The sequence below is a fragment of the Salvelinus fontinalis genome, chromosome 13, assembly GCF_029448725.1.
Source record: "Salvelinus fontinalis isolate EN_2023a chromosome 13, ASM2944872v1, whole genome shotgun sequence".
Classification (NCBI taxonomy): Eukaryota; Metazoa; Chordata; class Actinopteri; order Salmoniformes; family Salmonidae; genus Salvelinus; species Salvelinus fontinalis.
The window spans coordinates 23,883,145-23,901,874 of NC_074677.1; the positions used below are offsets into that span (position 1 = coordinate 23,883,145).

The following is an 18,730-nucleotide window of genomic DNA, read 5'->3' on the forward strand; positions in this document are numbered from 1 at the left end:
TGTTTCTGTCTTATTCACCCTCTCTGTCTGTCTGTCTGTCCCACACTCTCTCTGTGTTTCTATGTGTCTCTCCATTATCTTTATTGTTTATCTTTCACTTTCTTTCTCTCTGTCTGGACCCCTGGGGGAAATCCAAACCCAAGTGAATGTGAAAGGGAGTGAAAAAGCTTGTGTTTTTTTACATAACCATCTCCACCCCCCTTCTCTCCTTTAGAGAGGACGTCCCCCCTCCAAAGAGCCGCGTGTCGACGGCCCGCTCTTTCACCAGCGTGGGCAGCCAGCGCTCCTCCCTGGGCTCCATGTCCCCCTCCAACCTGCACGAGTACGCCCTCAAGCCCCAGTACGACAAAATCCCCTCTGTGGAGGAGTATGAGAGGCCCCCCAGCCACGCACCCCTGCCCCCACCCGTCGCCAGCAAGATGGCCGGCCCCAACCTCAGCCGCATGGGCGCCATCGCCGTCATGATCCCCGCCCAGAACAGGGACGGCTCCATTGTGTAGTGGAAAGAAACAGAAAGATGGAGGGAAAAACCGGGGGACACTAGACAGAGAGGTGGGGTGGCTGGGCTGGGGGATTCTACCCTCTATCACTCACCACCAACTGGGACCCCCACTCTGCTCTGCTTTATGGAGGTCTGGGTGTGGTGTTGTACTGAGGAGAAAAGAGAAGCAGTATTGTACCATGTCATATCAGACCCACTATCAACTATTTACTGAAGACAAAAAACTGATGCTTTTATGAATTTTACTTCCTGAACTTTCTCACACATGACAAATATGAATTCTAGGCTGGGTACATTTTAATGGTCAATTCACACAGGTTGCTTTGTACATAGTTGAATGCATGCTGTTCTTTTTCTCTAGCCGGCCCTGTCCATAGAGAGTTGTGTTCAGAGCGGACCAAGGTCTCTGATTGGCCTGTGTTGTGTGTGTACCATGTAGAGTATTACAGCTTTACGTGTATGTTTCTGGGGGTGGGACATGTACAGTTCTACTCTACTTTCTTTGGATGAAATACTCACGGAAGGATCAGACATGTTTGATCAATTCACTTCTGTAACACACAGCTTATCTCAAGAATAGGGGTTGCCGAGGGGATTTTAGAGTTCTGCTTTTCAAAATAATGATTTGTCAAGTAGTTACATTTTTTAAAGATGTTCATTCCACTGGTTGGACTGTGGCTGATGTAATGGCCTTGTTTGCCAGCCCTAAGAGAAATTAGGTCAGCTGGTTGTTATTTCGCCAGTTGACCGTTTTGAGATGTCCAGCTTGGGCTGGAGGGGACGGATGGACATGGTTGGCTAATGACACGGAAGGGGGAGTTGAAACCACCACATCTTGTGATTAGTGTATTGTTTCTTTGCCGGGTTCACAGCCCACCCCTCAAGTTCCTACAACAGGCAGTGTTTTGGAGAATAGGGAGGTGATGGGTGAGGGTCACTGAACAGTCATATTTGATTGTGTTTGACTGCCACCAGCCCAGGCCCCCAAACCCTCTGACCCCGCCAGTACACCCCTTCCCTATCCCCTACACTGTATGCTGTTATTAACCATCTCTGGTGTTAAACCATCAAACCCCTGAACAAAATGGTATATTTGTAACTGCACACTCAGGATTCAATAACTCGATGAAACAACTTTCTCAATGGTCATTATGAAGTCAAAAATGTTTAGTGGTTCATTCATGCACCTCTATTCATGAAGGATAAATGAAGGATGGAGTATGTACAGTATAGTAATTTACATGATATATGGAAGGAAGTGAGTGTTGAGGGGAAGAAGAAAATATTAGAATACTGAGTCACGGGTGTTAGGTTTAGGCTGCACAGCACAGTAACGCTGTTTTCCAGGGTGTCTATAATGCACCCATGCTCTCTCACTCTGTCTCACATACTCACAGCCCCCCAGTCAGTGCTTCTGCTCAGCCCAGATGGACTGTTTCTGTGATTCACATCAGTATTCTTGTGCCTTGTCTCTACTGACTTGTATCACATACATACTGTTACAGCCACAGGCCCCTAGGTAGGCGTGTGTGTGTGTACCCAGGCTGTGCTCTATTCTTCTACCGTTGATATGCGCCATACATGTATGTTTTGTAGCCAGCTGTCGTTGTATGATACATGACATAATAGTTGGCTACAGAACATGTAGTATGTCTGTAGTACTATACCCACATCGGGCATTGCAACTAGTCCACTTTTCATGGTTCTGGATCCTGTGTAAATCCACATCAACTGAGTGGAAGTTGGTTGCTTTACTTCCCCATCTGAAATAGATTATTTTCAATTACATTAGCTCTATATTTAAACATTAGCAATATAAAAAATAAAACAGTTGACTCACAGTTGTTACTTCTTTTTTAGTTTTAAATGCATTATTTGAGGATTTTTTTATTTTTATTATGAAGGCTTTTGTTGTATGTGTAAATATACTGTAAAAGTTACACCATCTCTAGAACTAATCCCACCATACTTACTTTAATGCTCTGTATGTATGATGATGCTCTGCAGTGCTTTGCTTGGTTAATGTGTATCTAAAACATGATCGAAGGGTCTTATAAATAACAGTGGAGGGTGAAAGCCCACTAATGTTAATTCAGGTGGGCACCACTGGCATTCTACTGCAGCTATGTTTCAATATCCACATTAGCTTATTAATTATGATGAAGCAATAGCATACATTGTAAATAGTATACTAGTATGGTTAATGAAACACAGACTCTGTGTGTATGAAATATAAAGTATTAGATTTGAGGTGGATGAAGTGGAGGTGAAGACCTCTCCTTGTTGTGGCAGGTGTAACCTCACACATGGGGACAGCAGGCACATCCGAGACAGGACGTGAAGTGAAACCCACCCCGTACATTACCCCAAAGTGGAAAACCTGTCAGCTCTCTGGAAGCCCAGGGGACTGTGTGTGTCTTTACTGTATGGATGTGTCCCCAATCTAGTATTTTAGTAGACCCCCAACTGCTGACAAACTATAGAGCCATTAGGGAGTTAGTCATGTTGTATAGTCCCTCTCAACTCAGAAAACAAAGAAGTACTACTAACATGGTATTAACTGTAGCTTTTAAAACTAGTTTACTAATATTGTATGAAGAGTTTTATTTGGTGGTTTGTTTGCACATTGTGTGATCATACCTGTTTTTATTTTTGTGTGTATTTTTTTGTGCTGTATTTTTAAATAATAAAGGACACAAAATGAAAGAAATAATATTATTTTGCCTTTCTTTCCCATATCAGTAGCTGTTGACTTTGTCTGAAATCAAAGTGTTTTTCTCTCTGCAAGTATCAGCAGCCAGCCTGTCTATCCTCTGTGGCACGGCAGGCCCTCCTCCAGGCTTCCACAGTGATTCATTTGAATCAGGCAGTGATTTTCACCATTAATGCCAGGTGAGGTTACTTTCTAACCACTTAATGATTATAATTAATCAATGAAGCACAAAGGCACGATGATCAGAACCCGCCCAGTGAAAATCCACAGCTCCGTTGAAACAGGCAGTACTAGAACATTACATATACTAGCATGATTCACACTATAGGGCCGAGCTTTACTGGGCTGGCCTGATTACACATCCACCAGAGTTGCTGGAAAGGACAATGTGAAAAGAAAAGAACCGAGCCAGCACAGTATGGTCAGGTTCAGCCCTGTAGTGTGAATCAGGAAACTACTCCAGGCCACTGCCCTGGTTTGACTTGAGGGAACAGGGGAGTAATGTCTTTCCTCTGTGTTTCACCCACTGATACTTGTCCTTTATCCTCGTGCTGCAGTGTAGCACTTCTCTCACAACACGTCATCACTGCCTCTGTAATGACTGAGGGAGAACTAAAGTCAGCGTGTACCTAGGGCTCGAATCAATATGTATCGCTGAAGTTCAGTGCTATAGCGCGCTTGAAATGTAGAGGTAATTTTCGATTGAGCCAACATATCCAACGTTTACCCTTGGCTGGTTTCAATTTTAGACAATTTCCTGCCTTAGCTAATGTTGTTGCTAATTAACTGCATGACGGGTCCCAGCAAATTAGCCGTGTGGTACAAATGAGCTCCCATAGCAGCTCAACGGAGCTGGAAACATTGGAGTAACTAAGGTTAATGGTTATTGGATAGATCAGCCATGTTAGGGATTGTACCGAATGTTTAAACTCGATGTCTTACGCCAGCTATGAAGAAAAATAAGTCTACACTTTTCTTTGTTTTTTAATCCCCTAGAGTCGATGTCCGTGCCCCCGCAGAAATCTAATTAGCATTAAAAAAATATTAGGCTGTCAATTTAAGCTAGAGAGAAGTGTTTTTGCGTTGATGCTTCTCAATCGACCGCATCCACCAATGCCGCAATTCCGCGTGAAAGGACAGCTAGAGCGGTGTTTGTTAGACCATGAGACAACACAAAAATCTGTCTTCTCACAAAATTGCCTTTAGCGTCGGAATGGTTTTGCTCTATGACTCCCACAAGCATCTTGGGACTCCTGAATTCGGTAGAGCTGATCTGCCAACTACTGTCTGTCTGAACAGTTTGGACCCCTCTGTGGAAAGGCGAGATTCTCACTGACAAGTGTCAGTTGTTTTGCTCTAGGATGCCTACAGGCCTCACAAGACTCGTCTGAAGGTCCCCGGTACCAGTTGAAAAAATGTATGGGAGAAAAAATGTATGGGAAGTATATATGGAGTTTGTTTAGTGCCAAAAATAAGGGGTTAAATATATATATATATATTTTAAATGTGTCCCGATCTTTCTTATATCTCTCAGATATAAGTTCCTTTTGTTTTGTTTTTATCTATTCCATGTTGTGAATCTGTTGTTCAATGCGTTTGTATGAGCTAATAGCGTTAAGGCCAAATAAAATGTTTAATAAAATATTTTTCCTATATTTTTTTAGATCAATCAATCAAATGTAATTTTAAAGCCTTTCTTACATCAGCTGATGTCACAAAGTGCTGTACAGAAACCCAGTCTAAAAGCCCAAACAGCAAGCAATGCAGGTGTAGAAGCACGGTGGCTAGGAAAAACTCCCTAGAAAGGCCAGAACCTAGGAAGAAAACCAGAGAGGAACCAGGCTATGAGGGGTGGCCAGTCCTCTTCTGGCTGTGCCAGGTGGAGATTATAACAGAACATGGCCAAGATGTTCAAATGTTCATAGATGACCAGCAGGGTCAGATAATAATAATAATAATCACAGTTGTTGTAGAGGGTGCAACAGGTCAACACCTCAGGAGTAAATGTCAGTTGGCTTTTCATAGAAATACTCTGAATGATCGGCTATCGCACCTGCTGTCTCTAGAGAGTTGAAAACAGCAGGTCTGGAACAAGGTAGCTTGTCCGGTGAACAGGTCAGGGTTCCATAGCCGCAGGCAGAACAGTTGAAACTGGAGCAGCAGCACGACCAGGTGGACTGGGGACAGCAAGGAGTCATCAGGCCAGGTTGTCCTGAGGCATGGTCCTAGGGCTCAGGACCTCAGAAAGAGAGAGAGAGAATTAGAGGGAGCATACTTAAATTCACACAGGACACAGGGTAAGATAGGAGAAATACTCCAGATATAACAGACTGACCCTAGCCCCCCCGACACAAACTATTGCAGCATAAATACTGGAGGCTGAGACAGGAGGGGTCGGGAGACACTGTGGCCCAGTCCGACGATACCCCCGGACAGGGCCAACCAGGCAGGATATAACCCCACCCACTTTGTCAAAGCACAGGCCCCACACCGCTAGAGGGATATCTTCAACCACCAACTTACTATCCTGAGACAAGGCCGAGTATAGCCCACGAAGATCTCCCCCACGGCACGAACCTGGGGGGGGGACGCCAACCCGGACAGGAAAATGCCTCCTAGGGACGGCATGTAAGAGCACCAGTAAGCCAGTGACTCAGCCCCCGTAATAGGGTTTGAGGCAGAGAATCCCAGTGGAGAGAGGGGAACCGGCCAGGCAGAGACAGCAAGGACGGTGCGTTGCTCCAGTGCCTTTCCGTTCACCTTCACAATCCTGGGCCAGACTACACTCAATCATAGGACCTACTGAAGAGATGAGTCGTCAATAAAGACTTAAAGGTCGAGACCGAGTCAGCGTCTCGCACATAGATAGGCAGACCATTCCATCAAAATTGAGCTCTATAGGAGAAAGTAGTTCCTCCAGCTGTTTGCTTAGAAATTCTAGGGACAGTAAGGAGGCCTGCGGGACCGTAGCGTAAGTGTAGGTATGTACGGCAGGACCAAATCGGAAAGATAGGTAGGAGCAAGCCATTGTAATGCTTTGTAGGTTAGCAGTAAAACCTTGAAATCAGCCCTAGCCTTAACAGGAAGCCAGTGTAGAGAGGCTAGCACTGGAGTAATATGATCACATTTTGGGGTTCTTGTCGAGATTCTAGCAGCCATGTTTAGCACTAACTGAAGTTTATTTAGTGCTTTATCCAGGTAGCCGAAAAGTAGCGCATTGCAGTAGTCTAATCTAGAAGTGACAAAAGCATGAATACATTTTTCTGCATAATTTTTGGACAGAAAGTTTCTGATTTTTGCAATGTTACATACAGTGGGGAGAACAAATATTTGATACACTGCCGGTTTTGCAGGTTTTCCTACTTACAAAGCATGTAAAGGTCTGTAATTTTTATCATAGGTACACTTCAACTGTGAAAGACGGAATCTAAAACAAAAATCCAGAAAATCACATTGTATGATTTTTAAGTAATTAATTTGCATTTTACTGCATCTGTTATTTTCTGTATACCAGGGAGCTAGTTTCTTATGACTAGTGTTTTTTGTTTTTAGGGGTGCGACTGCATCTAGGGTATTACGCAAGGTTAAGTTGAGTTCCTCAGTTAGGTGGTTAACTGATTTTTGTACTCTGACGTCCTTGGGTAGGTGAAGGGAGTCTGGAAGGGCATCTAGGAATCTTTGGGTTGTCTGAGAATTTATAGCACGGCTTTTGATGATCCTTGGTTGGGGTCTGAGCAGATTATTGTTGCGATTGCAAACGTAATAAAATGGTGGTTCGATAGTCCAGGATTATGAGGAAAAACATTAAGATCCACAACATTTATTCCACGGGACAAAACTAGGTCCAAATCAAATTTTATTTGTCACATACACATGGTTAGCAGATGTTAATGTGAGTGTAGCGAAATGCTTGTGCTTCTATTTCCGACAATGCAGTAATAACCAACGAGTAATCTAACCTAACAATTTCACAACAGCTACCTTATACACACAAGTGTAAAGGGATGAAGAATATGTACGTAAAGATATATGAATGAGTGATGGTACAGAACGGCATAGGCAAGATGCAGTAGATGGTATCGAGTACAGTATATACACATGAGATGAGTAATGTAGGGTATGTAAACATTATATTAAGTGGCACTGTTTAAAGTGGCTAGTGATACATTTATTACATAAAGATGGCAAGATACAGTAGATGGTATAGAGTACAGTATATACATATGAGATGAGTAATGTAGGGTATGTAAACATTATATTAAGTGGCAGTTTTTAAAGTGGCTAGTGATCCATTTTTTACATGTATGGCAGCAGCCACTCAATGTTAGTGGTGGCTGTTTAACAGTCTGATGGCCTTGAGATAGAAGCTGTTTTTCAGTCTCTCGGTCCCTGCTTTGATGCACCTGTACTGACCTCGCCTTCTGGATGATAGCGGGGTGAACAGGCAGTGGCTCGGTTGGTTGTTGTCCTTGATGATCTTCATGGCCTTCCTGTGACATCGGGTGGTGTAGGTGTCCTGGAGGGAAGGTAGTTTGCCCCCGGTGATGCGTTGTGCAGACCTCACTACCCTCTGGAGAGCCTTACGGTTGGGGACGAGCAGTTGCCGTACCAGGCGGTGATACAGCCCGACAGGATGCTCTCGATTGTGCATCTGTAAAAGTTTGTGAGTGCTTTTGGTGACAAGCCAAATTTCTTCAGCCTCCTGAGGTTGAAGAGGCGCTGCTGCGCCTTCTTCACCACGCTGTCTGTGTGGGTGGGCCAATTCAGTGTGTCCGTGATGTGTATGCCGAGGAACTTACAACTTCTACCCTCTCAACTACTGTCCCGTTCGATGTGGATAGGGGGGTGCTCCCTCTGCTGTTTCCTGATGTCCACGATCATCTCCTTTGTTTTGTTGACGTTGAGTGTGAGGTTATTTTCCTGACACCACACTCCGAGGGCCCTCACCTCCTCCCTGTAGGCCGTCTCGTCATTGTTGGTAATCAAGCCTACCACTGTAGTGTCGTCTGCAAACTTGATGATTGAGTTGGAGGCGTGCATGGCCACACAGTCGTGGGTGAACAGGGAGTACAGGAGAGGGCCTAGAACGCACCCTTGTGGGGCCCCAGTGTTGAGGATCAGCGGGTGGAGATGTTGTTACCTACCCTCACCACCTGGGGGCGGCCCGTCAGGAAGTCCAGGACCCAGTTGCACAGTGCGGGGTCGAGACCCAGGGTCTCAAGCTTGATGACGAGTTTGGAGGGTACTATGGTGTTAAATGCTGAGCTGTAGTCGATGAACAGCATTTTCACATAGGTATTCCTCTTGTCCAGATGGGTTAGGGCAGTGTGCAGTGTGGTTGCGATTGCGTCGTCTGTGGACCTATTGGGGCGGTAAGCAAATTGGAGTGGGTCTAGGGTGTCAGGTAGGGTGGAGGTGATATGGACCTTGACTAGTCTCTCAAAGCACTTCATGATGACGGAAGTGAGTGCTACGGGGAATGTAGTGTATAAGTACGACTGTGGCAGTGAGTAGGTCCAGAGACATGTTGAACAAAACCCAGTGAGTCGATGATGGCTCCAAAAGCCTTTTGGAGTGGGTCTGTGGACTTTTCCATATTGAAGTCACCAAAAATTATAGTATTAGCTGCCATAACTACAAGATCCGATAGGAATTCAGGAAACTCAGTGAGGAACTCTGTATACGGCCAAGGAGGACGTAAACAGTAGCTATAAAAAGTGATTGTGTAGGCTGCATAGATTTCATGACCTAGAAGCTCAAAAGATAAACCCACAGACATTTGTTTTTTTGTAAATTGAAATTTGCTATCGTAAATGTTAGCAACACCTCCAGCCTTTGCGGGATGCGCAGGGGATATGGCCACTAGTGTAACCAGGAGGAGAGGCCTCATTTAACACAGGCTTCATCAGGCTTAAGCCATGTTTCAGTCCGTCCAATCACATCACGATTATGATCAGTGATTAGTTCATTGACTGTAACTGCCTTGGAATTCAAGACCTCTACACTAGGTGGTGTCAGAGGAACGCTCTAAAAATTGTCAAAGATCCCAGCCACTGGATCAATAGCTGATGATTTGCCAATAGCTCTGAGTGTCTGTTGTCTGTCTGGGCAGGCAGAATGTTTGACTGGTGGCCAATAAACCAACTACGGTAGAGCACTTAGCTGTGAAGTAGGATGTCCATAGCTATAATTGATTGTCTGATAATGGATAGGACCCCAGAGCATTGATCTGGGGTCAGTGTTGAAATCAATCATGGACCCTAATAACTGGCTCGCTAATCACCAGCAGCATACCACCCAGCATCCCACTGCTGGCTTGCTTCTGAAACTAAGCAAGGTTGTCCTGGTTGGTCCCTGGATGGGAGACCAGATGCTGCTGGAAGTGGTGTTGGAGATTCAGTAGGAGGCAACCTTTCCTCTGATCAAAAATATCCCAATGCACCAGGGCAGTGATTGGGGACATTTCCCTGTATAAGTTGCCATCTTTCACATGGGAAGTTAAACGGGTGTCCTGGCTCTCTGTGGTAACTAAAGATCCCATGGCACTTATCTTAAGAGTAGGGGTGTTAACCCCGGTGTCCTGGCTAAATTCCCAATCTGGCCCTCATACAGTACAATCACGGTCACCTAAACATCCCCAGCTTACATTTGGCACATTCATCGCCCCTCCTCTCCCCTGTAACTATTCCCCAGGTCGTTGCTGTAAATGAGAATGTGTTCTCAGTCAACTTCCCTGGTAAATTAAGGGTTAAATAAAATAAAAAAATCACAGGCACGGACGCACACACGCACACACACACACACGCACACGCACACGCACACGCACACGCACACACACACACACACACACACACACACACACACACACACACACACACACACACACACACACACACACACACACACACACACACACACAATTGGGCTATGCACTGGGTTTGTTTAGCTGCCCTTCAATTATCACAGTCATCATCATCATAATAGTCCCTATGGATGTGTCTACTGGCATGATAATGACACTTTTGACGGCTGTAAAAATACATTATCCTATATTGCATATGGATTGGACTTATTGGGTTATGTAGCTTGTGAAATTCTATTCTCATTGAATTAATGTACAATTAATAATACATTCCCTCGTCCCATTCTGTCTTTAATATATTTTATTGAAATGTCCCATTCTGTCTTTAATATATTTTATTGAAATGTATTTTCTGGTTCCATTCTCAATATGTGACAAATTCTACCTCACACAGAGGGAAAAGACTGGCATTTGTTAAGCACCTGGGGAATTGTGCAGCCTACCTCTCCAGATCCCTTCCTTTTGCCTGCTCAAGTTATTAATTGTTTGCACAGATTGGGGGTGGGCTGAGGGGGGTAAGAGAGGGAGAGTGCTTATTGGTTTTTCAAGAGGGTTTCCTTGGCAACGTTATCTGGTTGTACACAGTCTAAGCCGGCTGCGTAGCTGGATGATTTATCTTGTAAGCGTAATATGTTCCCTTCTAACAAAAGGACCGTCTAAAAGCATTGGTATAATCAAACTTACTCTCTTCCAATGTGTTGCTGCCTCTCCTGCTGCCACAGCAAAGCAGTGCTGTTTATAGCAACAGTAATGTTGGATTGGGAGAAACGATTCTACATTTTGTAATGTCTGCAGAAAACCTCATATTTTAGCACAGACAGTCACTGTGGTAGAATGAGGGAGTGTACAACACCACCCACTCCCAACATATTTCATTTAGAATGCCAGATTGACAGTAAAGGATTCTGAAGTGGAGGTGATGTCCCAGCTGCTGAACTCTAATTAGGCATATCATCCCTTTTCCCAGTCATTCCTATTTCATCTCGTAATCCCAGAAGGAGAGCACCCCCGCCCATTTATCTACTAGTATCATCTAGTTTAGCTAGGTCAAGCGTCATGTGTTATTAGCTGACCCTGAAGCTCATACACTGTCACCTCTGACATCGCCTGTGGTGACAAGACATTTTAGTGACAAATATGTGACTTTTAAAAATGGCACCCAGGCTGCTTTTACAGTTGTTTCCTGTAGTTAGTGTATGTATGGAGGACTATGTTAATGGGTGAGTAAGATGTTATAGTCACCCCCCCAAGGACATCATCACGAGAGCCAGCCAGCAACACTTTGTACATACCACAGGAATGCAGAATGCGTTGCATGAGGTGAACTATATTCAGAGAGCTGATCTTTAGTTCTGTTCCGTATGGTGGTGAAGAAGAAAATAGTGTTTAAGAATGCAGCGAGGAGAGGAGGAGAGGTCAGCGGCTGACAGGCTGGGAAGTGAGGGGGGTGAGCTGGTTTAATATCCTCTCAGCGGTGTGGATCACAGCAGACATGCAGGGAGAGAGCACACTCTCTGATCTCCTGTCAGTGAGACAAGCCTGCTATCTGTACATCTACATCAAATCAAATGTTTGAATACAACAGGTCTAGACCTTACAGTGAATTGCTTACTTACAAGCCCTTAAACAACAATGCAGTTTTAAGAAAAATAAGTGTTAAGTAAAAAAACAACTAAACAATCAAAGTAAAAAATAATTTAAGAGCAGCAGTAAAAAAACAATAGCGAGGCTATATAGAGGGGGTACCGGTACAGAGTCAATGGTGCAGCGAATAATTGAGGTAATATGTACATGTAGGTAGAGTTAAAGTGACTATGCATAGATAATAACCAGAGAGTAGCAGCAGCGTAAAAGAGGGGGGGAAGAAGCTATTAAGAAGCCTTTTGGACCTAGACTTGGTGCTCCGGTACCACTTGCCGTGCGGTAGCAGAGAGAACAGTCTATGACTAGGGTGGCTCTGGAGTCTTTGATAATCTTTAGGGCCTTCCTCTGACACCGCCTGGTATAGAGGTCCTGAATGGCAGGAAGCTTGGCCCCAGGGATGTACCGTGCTGTACCCTCTGTAGTGCCTTGCGGTCAGAGGCCGAGCAGCTGCCATACCAGGCAGTGATGCAACCAGTCAGGATGCTCTCGATGGTGCAGTTGTAGAACTTTTTTTGCGGATCTGAGGACCCATGCCATGCTGATCTGAGGACCCATGCTTTTCATTCTCCTGAGGGGGAATAGGTATTGTAGTGCCCTCTTCACGACTGTCTTGGTGTGTTTGGACCATGATAGTTTGTTAGTGATGTGGACAACAAGGAACTTGAAGCTCTCAACCTGCTCCACTAAAGGCCCGTCGATGAGAATGTGTTCGGTCCTCCTTTTCCTGTAGTCCACAATCATCTCCTTTGTCTTGATCACGTTGAGGGAGAGGTTGTTGTCTTGGCACCACATGGCCAGGTCTCTGACCTCCTCCCTATAGGCTGTCTCATCGTTGTCAGTGATCAGGCCTACCACTGTTGTGTCATCGGTAAACTTAATGATGGTGTTGGAGTCGTTCCTGGCCATGCAGTCATGAGTGAACAGGGAGTACAGGAGGGGACTGAGCACACACCCCTGAGGGGTCCCAGTGTTGAGGATCAGCATGGCGGATGTGTTGTTACCTACCCCTACCACCTGGGGGCGGCCTTTCAGGAAGTCTAGGATCCAGTTGCAGAGGGAGGTGTTTAGTCCCAGGATCCTTAGCTTAGTGATGAGCTTTGGGGTCACTATAGTGTTGAACACTGAGCTGTAGTCAATGAGTAGCATTCTCACATAGGTGTTCCTTTTGTCCGGATGGGAAAGGACAGTGTGGAGTACAATAGAGATTGGATCATCTGTGGATCTGTTGTGACAGTATGTGAAATGGAGTGGGTCTAGGGTTTCTGGGATAATGGTGTTGATGTGAGTCATGACCAGCCTTTCAAAGCAGACGGCTACAGAAGTGAGTGCTACGGGTCTGTAGTCATTTAGGCAGGTTACCTTAGTGTTCTTGGGCACAGGGACTAGTGTTCTGCTTGAAACATGTTGGTATTACACACACAGTCAGGGACAGGTTGAAAATGTCTGTTGGTTGGTTGGCCTGTTGGTTAGCGCATGCTCAGAGTACACGTCCTGGTAATCCGTCTGGCCCTGAGGCCTTGTGAATGTTGACCTGTTTAAAGGTCTTACTCACATCGACTAAGGAGAGCGTGATCACACAGTTGTCCGGAACAGCTGATGCTCTCATGCATGTTTCAGTGTTACTTGCCTCGAAGCGAGCATAGAAGTAATTTAGCTCGTCTGGTAGGCTCGTGTCACTGGGCAGCTCGAGGCTGTGCTTCCCTTTGTAGTCTGTAATAGATTCCACAGCAGCTCAGCCTCTCACAAACTGGATACTCAAATTAGCCCTGGCTGGCTACTCATCCTGCAGATCACAGACCCAGACACCAGACCTGTGGGGTAAAATAGTATTAGTTCTTTCAATTTCATTGATATTTTAATTGACTGAGCCTGTCTGGCCAGGCTGGGTGGGTTTGTTCTTTTGGCGTCTATTTCATTGGTGCCATTGTGCCCAGGCAAGGTCATTCAAACTCAGATAAAGTATTTGAAAGAAATCAAATCCTCTTTGAATCCAGGTTTCCTGAACCCTGCCAGACAGTGCACTTACTATTGCAGTCTTTTACATAGTGATTTGTGCTCTTAATCTGCACCTCTGCTGGACTCAATTACAAGTGATCAACCTCCAACAACATGTTAGCAGGAGGGTATAATGGCGATGGGACAAAAAAAACTGCCTTGGCGACATAATGTGATGCGTTTACTTTTTCTTCATCGAGATTGGATTCATATCCGTTATTACCATGGTGATGTCAGTGATAAATCTGTGTTTGTACATGCGTGTGTGTGTATGCGTGCATGTGGGCTTGTCCATGTGTGTCCATACACTGTGCAGTATCATCACCCTGAGTCGCCACAGTATGGGTCGCAGGTCAGGGTGGTGATGGATTCGTATGGGGCCATCCCTCTCCCTCCAAGGCCCCCTGGATATGACAGCAGCCCACCCCAGGCTATTTCGAACCAGGCAATTAGAGTGCCCTGTCTTTCCTTCCCTCTCCACGCTGCACACGTACTGCTGTCCAGCACCACAGATTGAGACCTCCCTGGTCCCGCAGGCCTACCCATCATGTCTACTCTAAGTTGGTTCGATCGGGCTGCAATATGAAGGGTGATGGGGGGGTTGGTTTTCCTGGGTGATTTTGCTGACCTCAGGAGAAAGATTGTATAAATAGTTTTCATGTCGGAACCAGTGGGTCCAGGGGACAGAGAGGGGTCAGAGAGTAGACATGATCAGAGAGAAGAGACTGTGGGGCACTAGACCATTAGATCTGACAGACAGAGAATTGGATGGGGTGGAGGGTTCAAAGGAAGAGTCACTCTAAAGGAATCTGCACTGTATACAAATAATCCTAGACAGGACCATGTATGGAAACCTGTTAGGAATCTGTGGCTTATTTATTTGCCAGGCATACATAGGTAATTGAACCCAAGTGGTGTTAGAGGCCAACCCATGTACACATATCCACGTCACAACCCTATTTCAAGGATAAAGGTTTAGGAAAGCTGACAGTTGTGACAATTTGAAAAAATACAGATGTAGGATTTTAATTTGACCAGTATTGTTGCCGCAAAATATTCCTGCACCAACAGGGTTTGAATGTGTCCATAATGTTGCTTGATCGGTGGTTAGGCTATAAGATGGCCAAAATTAGGCTACATGAAAAGTCCAATACTGTTATTAATATAACTGTGTGTTAGTGTGTGTTTTCAGTGAATTTATGTAAATTACGACGCTCATCTGCATTTCCTGCAGCACAGTAACATTCTCAGCAACAACAGAGTGATCAAATTAAGATCATACATCTCTATATAGTAGGTAGGCTAGCCAGACTTGAAAAGGAAAAGAAAAGAAGAGAAATCACCTCCCCTAGTTCTGATTTAATCTAATTCTTTTGAGGAGTGGAATCTAGCACCTGCACCCTATAACCAGTACCCTAATGATTTACCTGCCTCTGTGTTTTGTGTGAAAAGGTTATTATCTGGTCTGGAATCACCCCTGTACATGCTAGAAACAGTAGATAGAAAAATAAGTATCTTAATAATTGTTTTTACAGATGAAAAATAATTGTCTCGGAGACCAAAATGCTAATTCCTACTTCAGAATTACAGTCACACACACAGTTGACATGCAAGCTGTCACAATATGCAAAAGTTAGTGTTCCACCTTGTAGAAAAAGGCTCTAGCTGCTATTCAGGAACCTTTTGAGGAACTCATAACAGGTAAGAAAATACACATTTATGCAAAAACTAGACACATTTTTCCTCTCCTCTTCCTGTTTTTACATGACCACTTTCTCCAACTTCATGAATAAAGAACTGTTTGCTTGGCACAGCTGATGAGAAGTGTCGTACAAATGAATGTGCCTGGCAATGATGAATAATGTATATAATTAAAGCCCCTCATCTCGTCAATGATGGAATGAGTCTATCTGCTTAGTATTGGCTAGTTGTAAACTCAGCAAAAAAAGAAACATCCTTTCACTGTCAACTGTGTTTATTTCAGGAAACTTAACATGTGTAAATATTTGTATGAACATAAGATTCAACAAGACTACTGTCTGTAAGCTGTTAGTGTCTTAACAACCGTCCCACAGGTGCATGTTCATTAATTGTTTATGGTTCATTGAACAAGCATGGGAAACAGTGTTTAAACCCTTTACAATGAAGATCTGTGAAGTTATTTGGATTTTTACGAATTATCTTTGAAAGACAGGGTCCTGAAAAAGGGCCATTTCTTTTTTTGCTGAGTTTACAAGGGCCAACTACTGCAGGTAAGTTAATTCATCAAGCAGGAATGCCATTTCAAGACCTGCAAGTCTACCAGAGTAATAAATGTTACTGTTGTACGCCAATTCGTGTTGAGCCATTCCTCTACCGTGTGGTCTGTTATTTCCAAAATGACTTTCAGTAGAACATAACAATGTAGCAGTCTTTCTGATGACCTTGTAGGCCTGCAGAGAATCAGGAATGTGTTTAGACAGGCAGCCCAATTCAATTTCTGAAAAGATCTCATTTCAAAAGATCTGATGTGATTGGTCAAAAGAGAATGCATAAACGCAGCCGGGAGGCTGAATGGAAATACTAGCAGATCTGTGCACATTTGACCATCAGCTGGATGTGTTAGGTATCAGGATCATTTAGGTTCAAACAAGAAATCACTTCCAGTACTATGTGTTCATACCATGTGTGGTATGTGTAAACAAAGGGGACATAGAATTACAGGAACATCATCTCCCCCTGGTACCTTTGATATTTTTTCAGGCAATAATACAAAGGAATTCCTATTGTTTTAAACTTTGGGCCAGATTCCAGCTGAACCTCCCCCAGCAATGTTTATGCAGTGTTTGTTTTCCCAACAACTGTTCACAGACACATGCCCATTTGTCCATGCCTTAGTTCTGAAAACTGGAGGCATTTAGTTGTAGTGTGAAGTGAGTTTGGTATAAAGTAACACTTCTGTGATTATATTTGAAAAAATTACCTATAGCAACAAGGTAGGTTGACTACAGTTCCTATAGGGAAAAAGTATGTTATATGCTATTGTGCGAACACTGCAATGAATGTTTGATTGAATAATATCTTACAATCTCTGCTATACATATTCAAGTAGAAATGCATACAACCCCATGCCTCTCCTCTTACTAATGATTTAAGAACTCTGTACGAAATGAATGTTTTTTTCTGCTGTGATTCCTAGCATCAGTCATTTTAATAGCTGGAGCTCCAGCAGTAATAGAGCTTAGATGAATGACAGCGTTCTGTTTTTAGCTCGCTTCTCTGTGGGGTGAACAAACGTCAGGGGAACATTACCATGGAGACTGCCAGGGAAAATGTCCCATTTATAAGAAGGGAAGTATGTTTGTTTTAATGTGATTAGGATTGTTGTCAGAGGAAATATTCTGTCTATTCCCACCAAATCGCCTTTTCTAAAAATGTATTTTTGCTGTTATGGCCAGTCTGAGCATTGTATAGGATTGTTGTGGAGGAAGCAACACAAGCCTAGGAAAGGGACAAAAGTAATCTGCTATAAATGATGCATCTGACGGGTAGAGGAGGGGTAGCACATTTTAAATCTGTTTAAGTTTTTAGGCTCTTCTGAAGTTCATATAGTTTTTTCTGGGATCCTCCCCTGCCACAGAATATCCCTGTGATAAGCTTCCCTAGGAGTTCGTTATTCCCTCCAACTATAGGGAAGCGTATCACATGGCCTGCCCACAAATGACTTGCTAGCTCTGTTGTACTACCAGTCTAGGATTTTGACTAGGGTTGGGGTTGAACCGGGGTGTGGACATGAAGTTAGGGTTAGGATTAGGGTTTTGGCTACGGTTGGGGTTGAACCGGGGTGTGGACATGAAGTTAGGGTTTTGGCTAGGGTTGGGGTTGAACCGGGGTGTGGACATGAAGCTAGGGTTAGGATTAGGGTTTTGACTAGGATTAGGGTTGAACCGGGGTGTGGACATGAAGCTAGGGTTAGGGTTAGGATTAGGGTTTTGACTAGGATTAGGGTTGAACCGGGGTCTGGACATGAAGCTAGGGTTAGGGATAGGATTAGGGTTTTGGCTAGGGTTAGGGTTGAACCGGGGTGTGGACATGGAGCTAGGGTAGGGTTAAGATTAGGGTTTTGGCTAGGATTAGGGTTGAATCAGGATTTGGATATTAAACTAGGGTTCTCTTTCTGGTGGTCCGTCAGTTTTGACGATGGCGACTCGTGCACTAACTGGTTTATTGTGGGTTCTTGAATGACTCAGGAGTCTGAGTTTTGAAGGAAAGATGTGCTTTCGTTGGTGTTGTTGTTCTGGTTGTGAGGGAATGACGATTTTCTCTGGTTGCAGTGAAGGTTCTATTTTCTTTAATCTTGGTGAACATCATTTTTCTGTTAGGTAAACTTATTGGGTATATATTTATTCTGTACATATGAAAGTGTGTGAGTGAGTGGACCAAGATCACGCTCAATAGTAAAATGTCAGTCTCCATATCTTTTCTTTGAATAATTTCTCTCTATCTGTCTCTCTCTAGTGCACATATGCACATACACACAGGGCTAGGGTTAGGGTAATGCAGGGATGTGGATATGATCCTAGGGTTAGGTTTAGGGTTACAGCTAGCTCTACTGCAATGTATTACCAGTACAATGTATCTAAGTCTAGGGTAAGGGTTGTGGGTATGTTTATGTTTTTATGTGTGTCTTTGTATGATCTCAAGATTCTATGTCATGTACTGTAAGGGGAAAACATTTCCCCCCTTCCTCTGTTTGCTATGTTGCTGCTCTTCCAGTTTGACAGCATACATTGCTGCTGATGACGGTGGTGTACAATTCCACCTCAACAAATAGCTGTGAGACTGGTTCAATCTGTTTATGTGACAGAGATGAGGAGAAAGGACATAAACACAACGCTACAGCAAGTATTCTGTTCTGGGAGCTCTCTGCCTTACTGTCCCTCTGTCTGCATTCTTGAACATTTTCTTTTATTATACTTTGTTTCCATCTAGTGTCAAAGAAAGAGAATACACATTTTCAATGAATTCTCTGAAC

The 18,730-nt window shown here is 44.0% G+C and overlaps 1 protein-coding gene across 1 annotated transcript in view; it reads left to right on the top strand.

The window, feature by feature from the left end:
- Window positions 1–3,215, top strand: part of LOC129868291 (coxsackievirus and adenovirus receptor homolog) — a 97,502-nt gene extending 94,287 nt beyond the window's left edge. The window contains exon 7 of the mRNA XM_055942129.1: window positions 215–3,215. Within this exon, the coding sequence (XP_055798104.1) occupies window positions 215–500 (286 nt within the window). The 3' untranslated portion in view covers window positions 501–3,215. The remainder of the gene's footprint in view (window positions 1–214) is intronic.
- The last annotated feature ends 15,515 nt before the right edge of the window (window positions 3,216–18,730 follow it).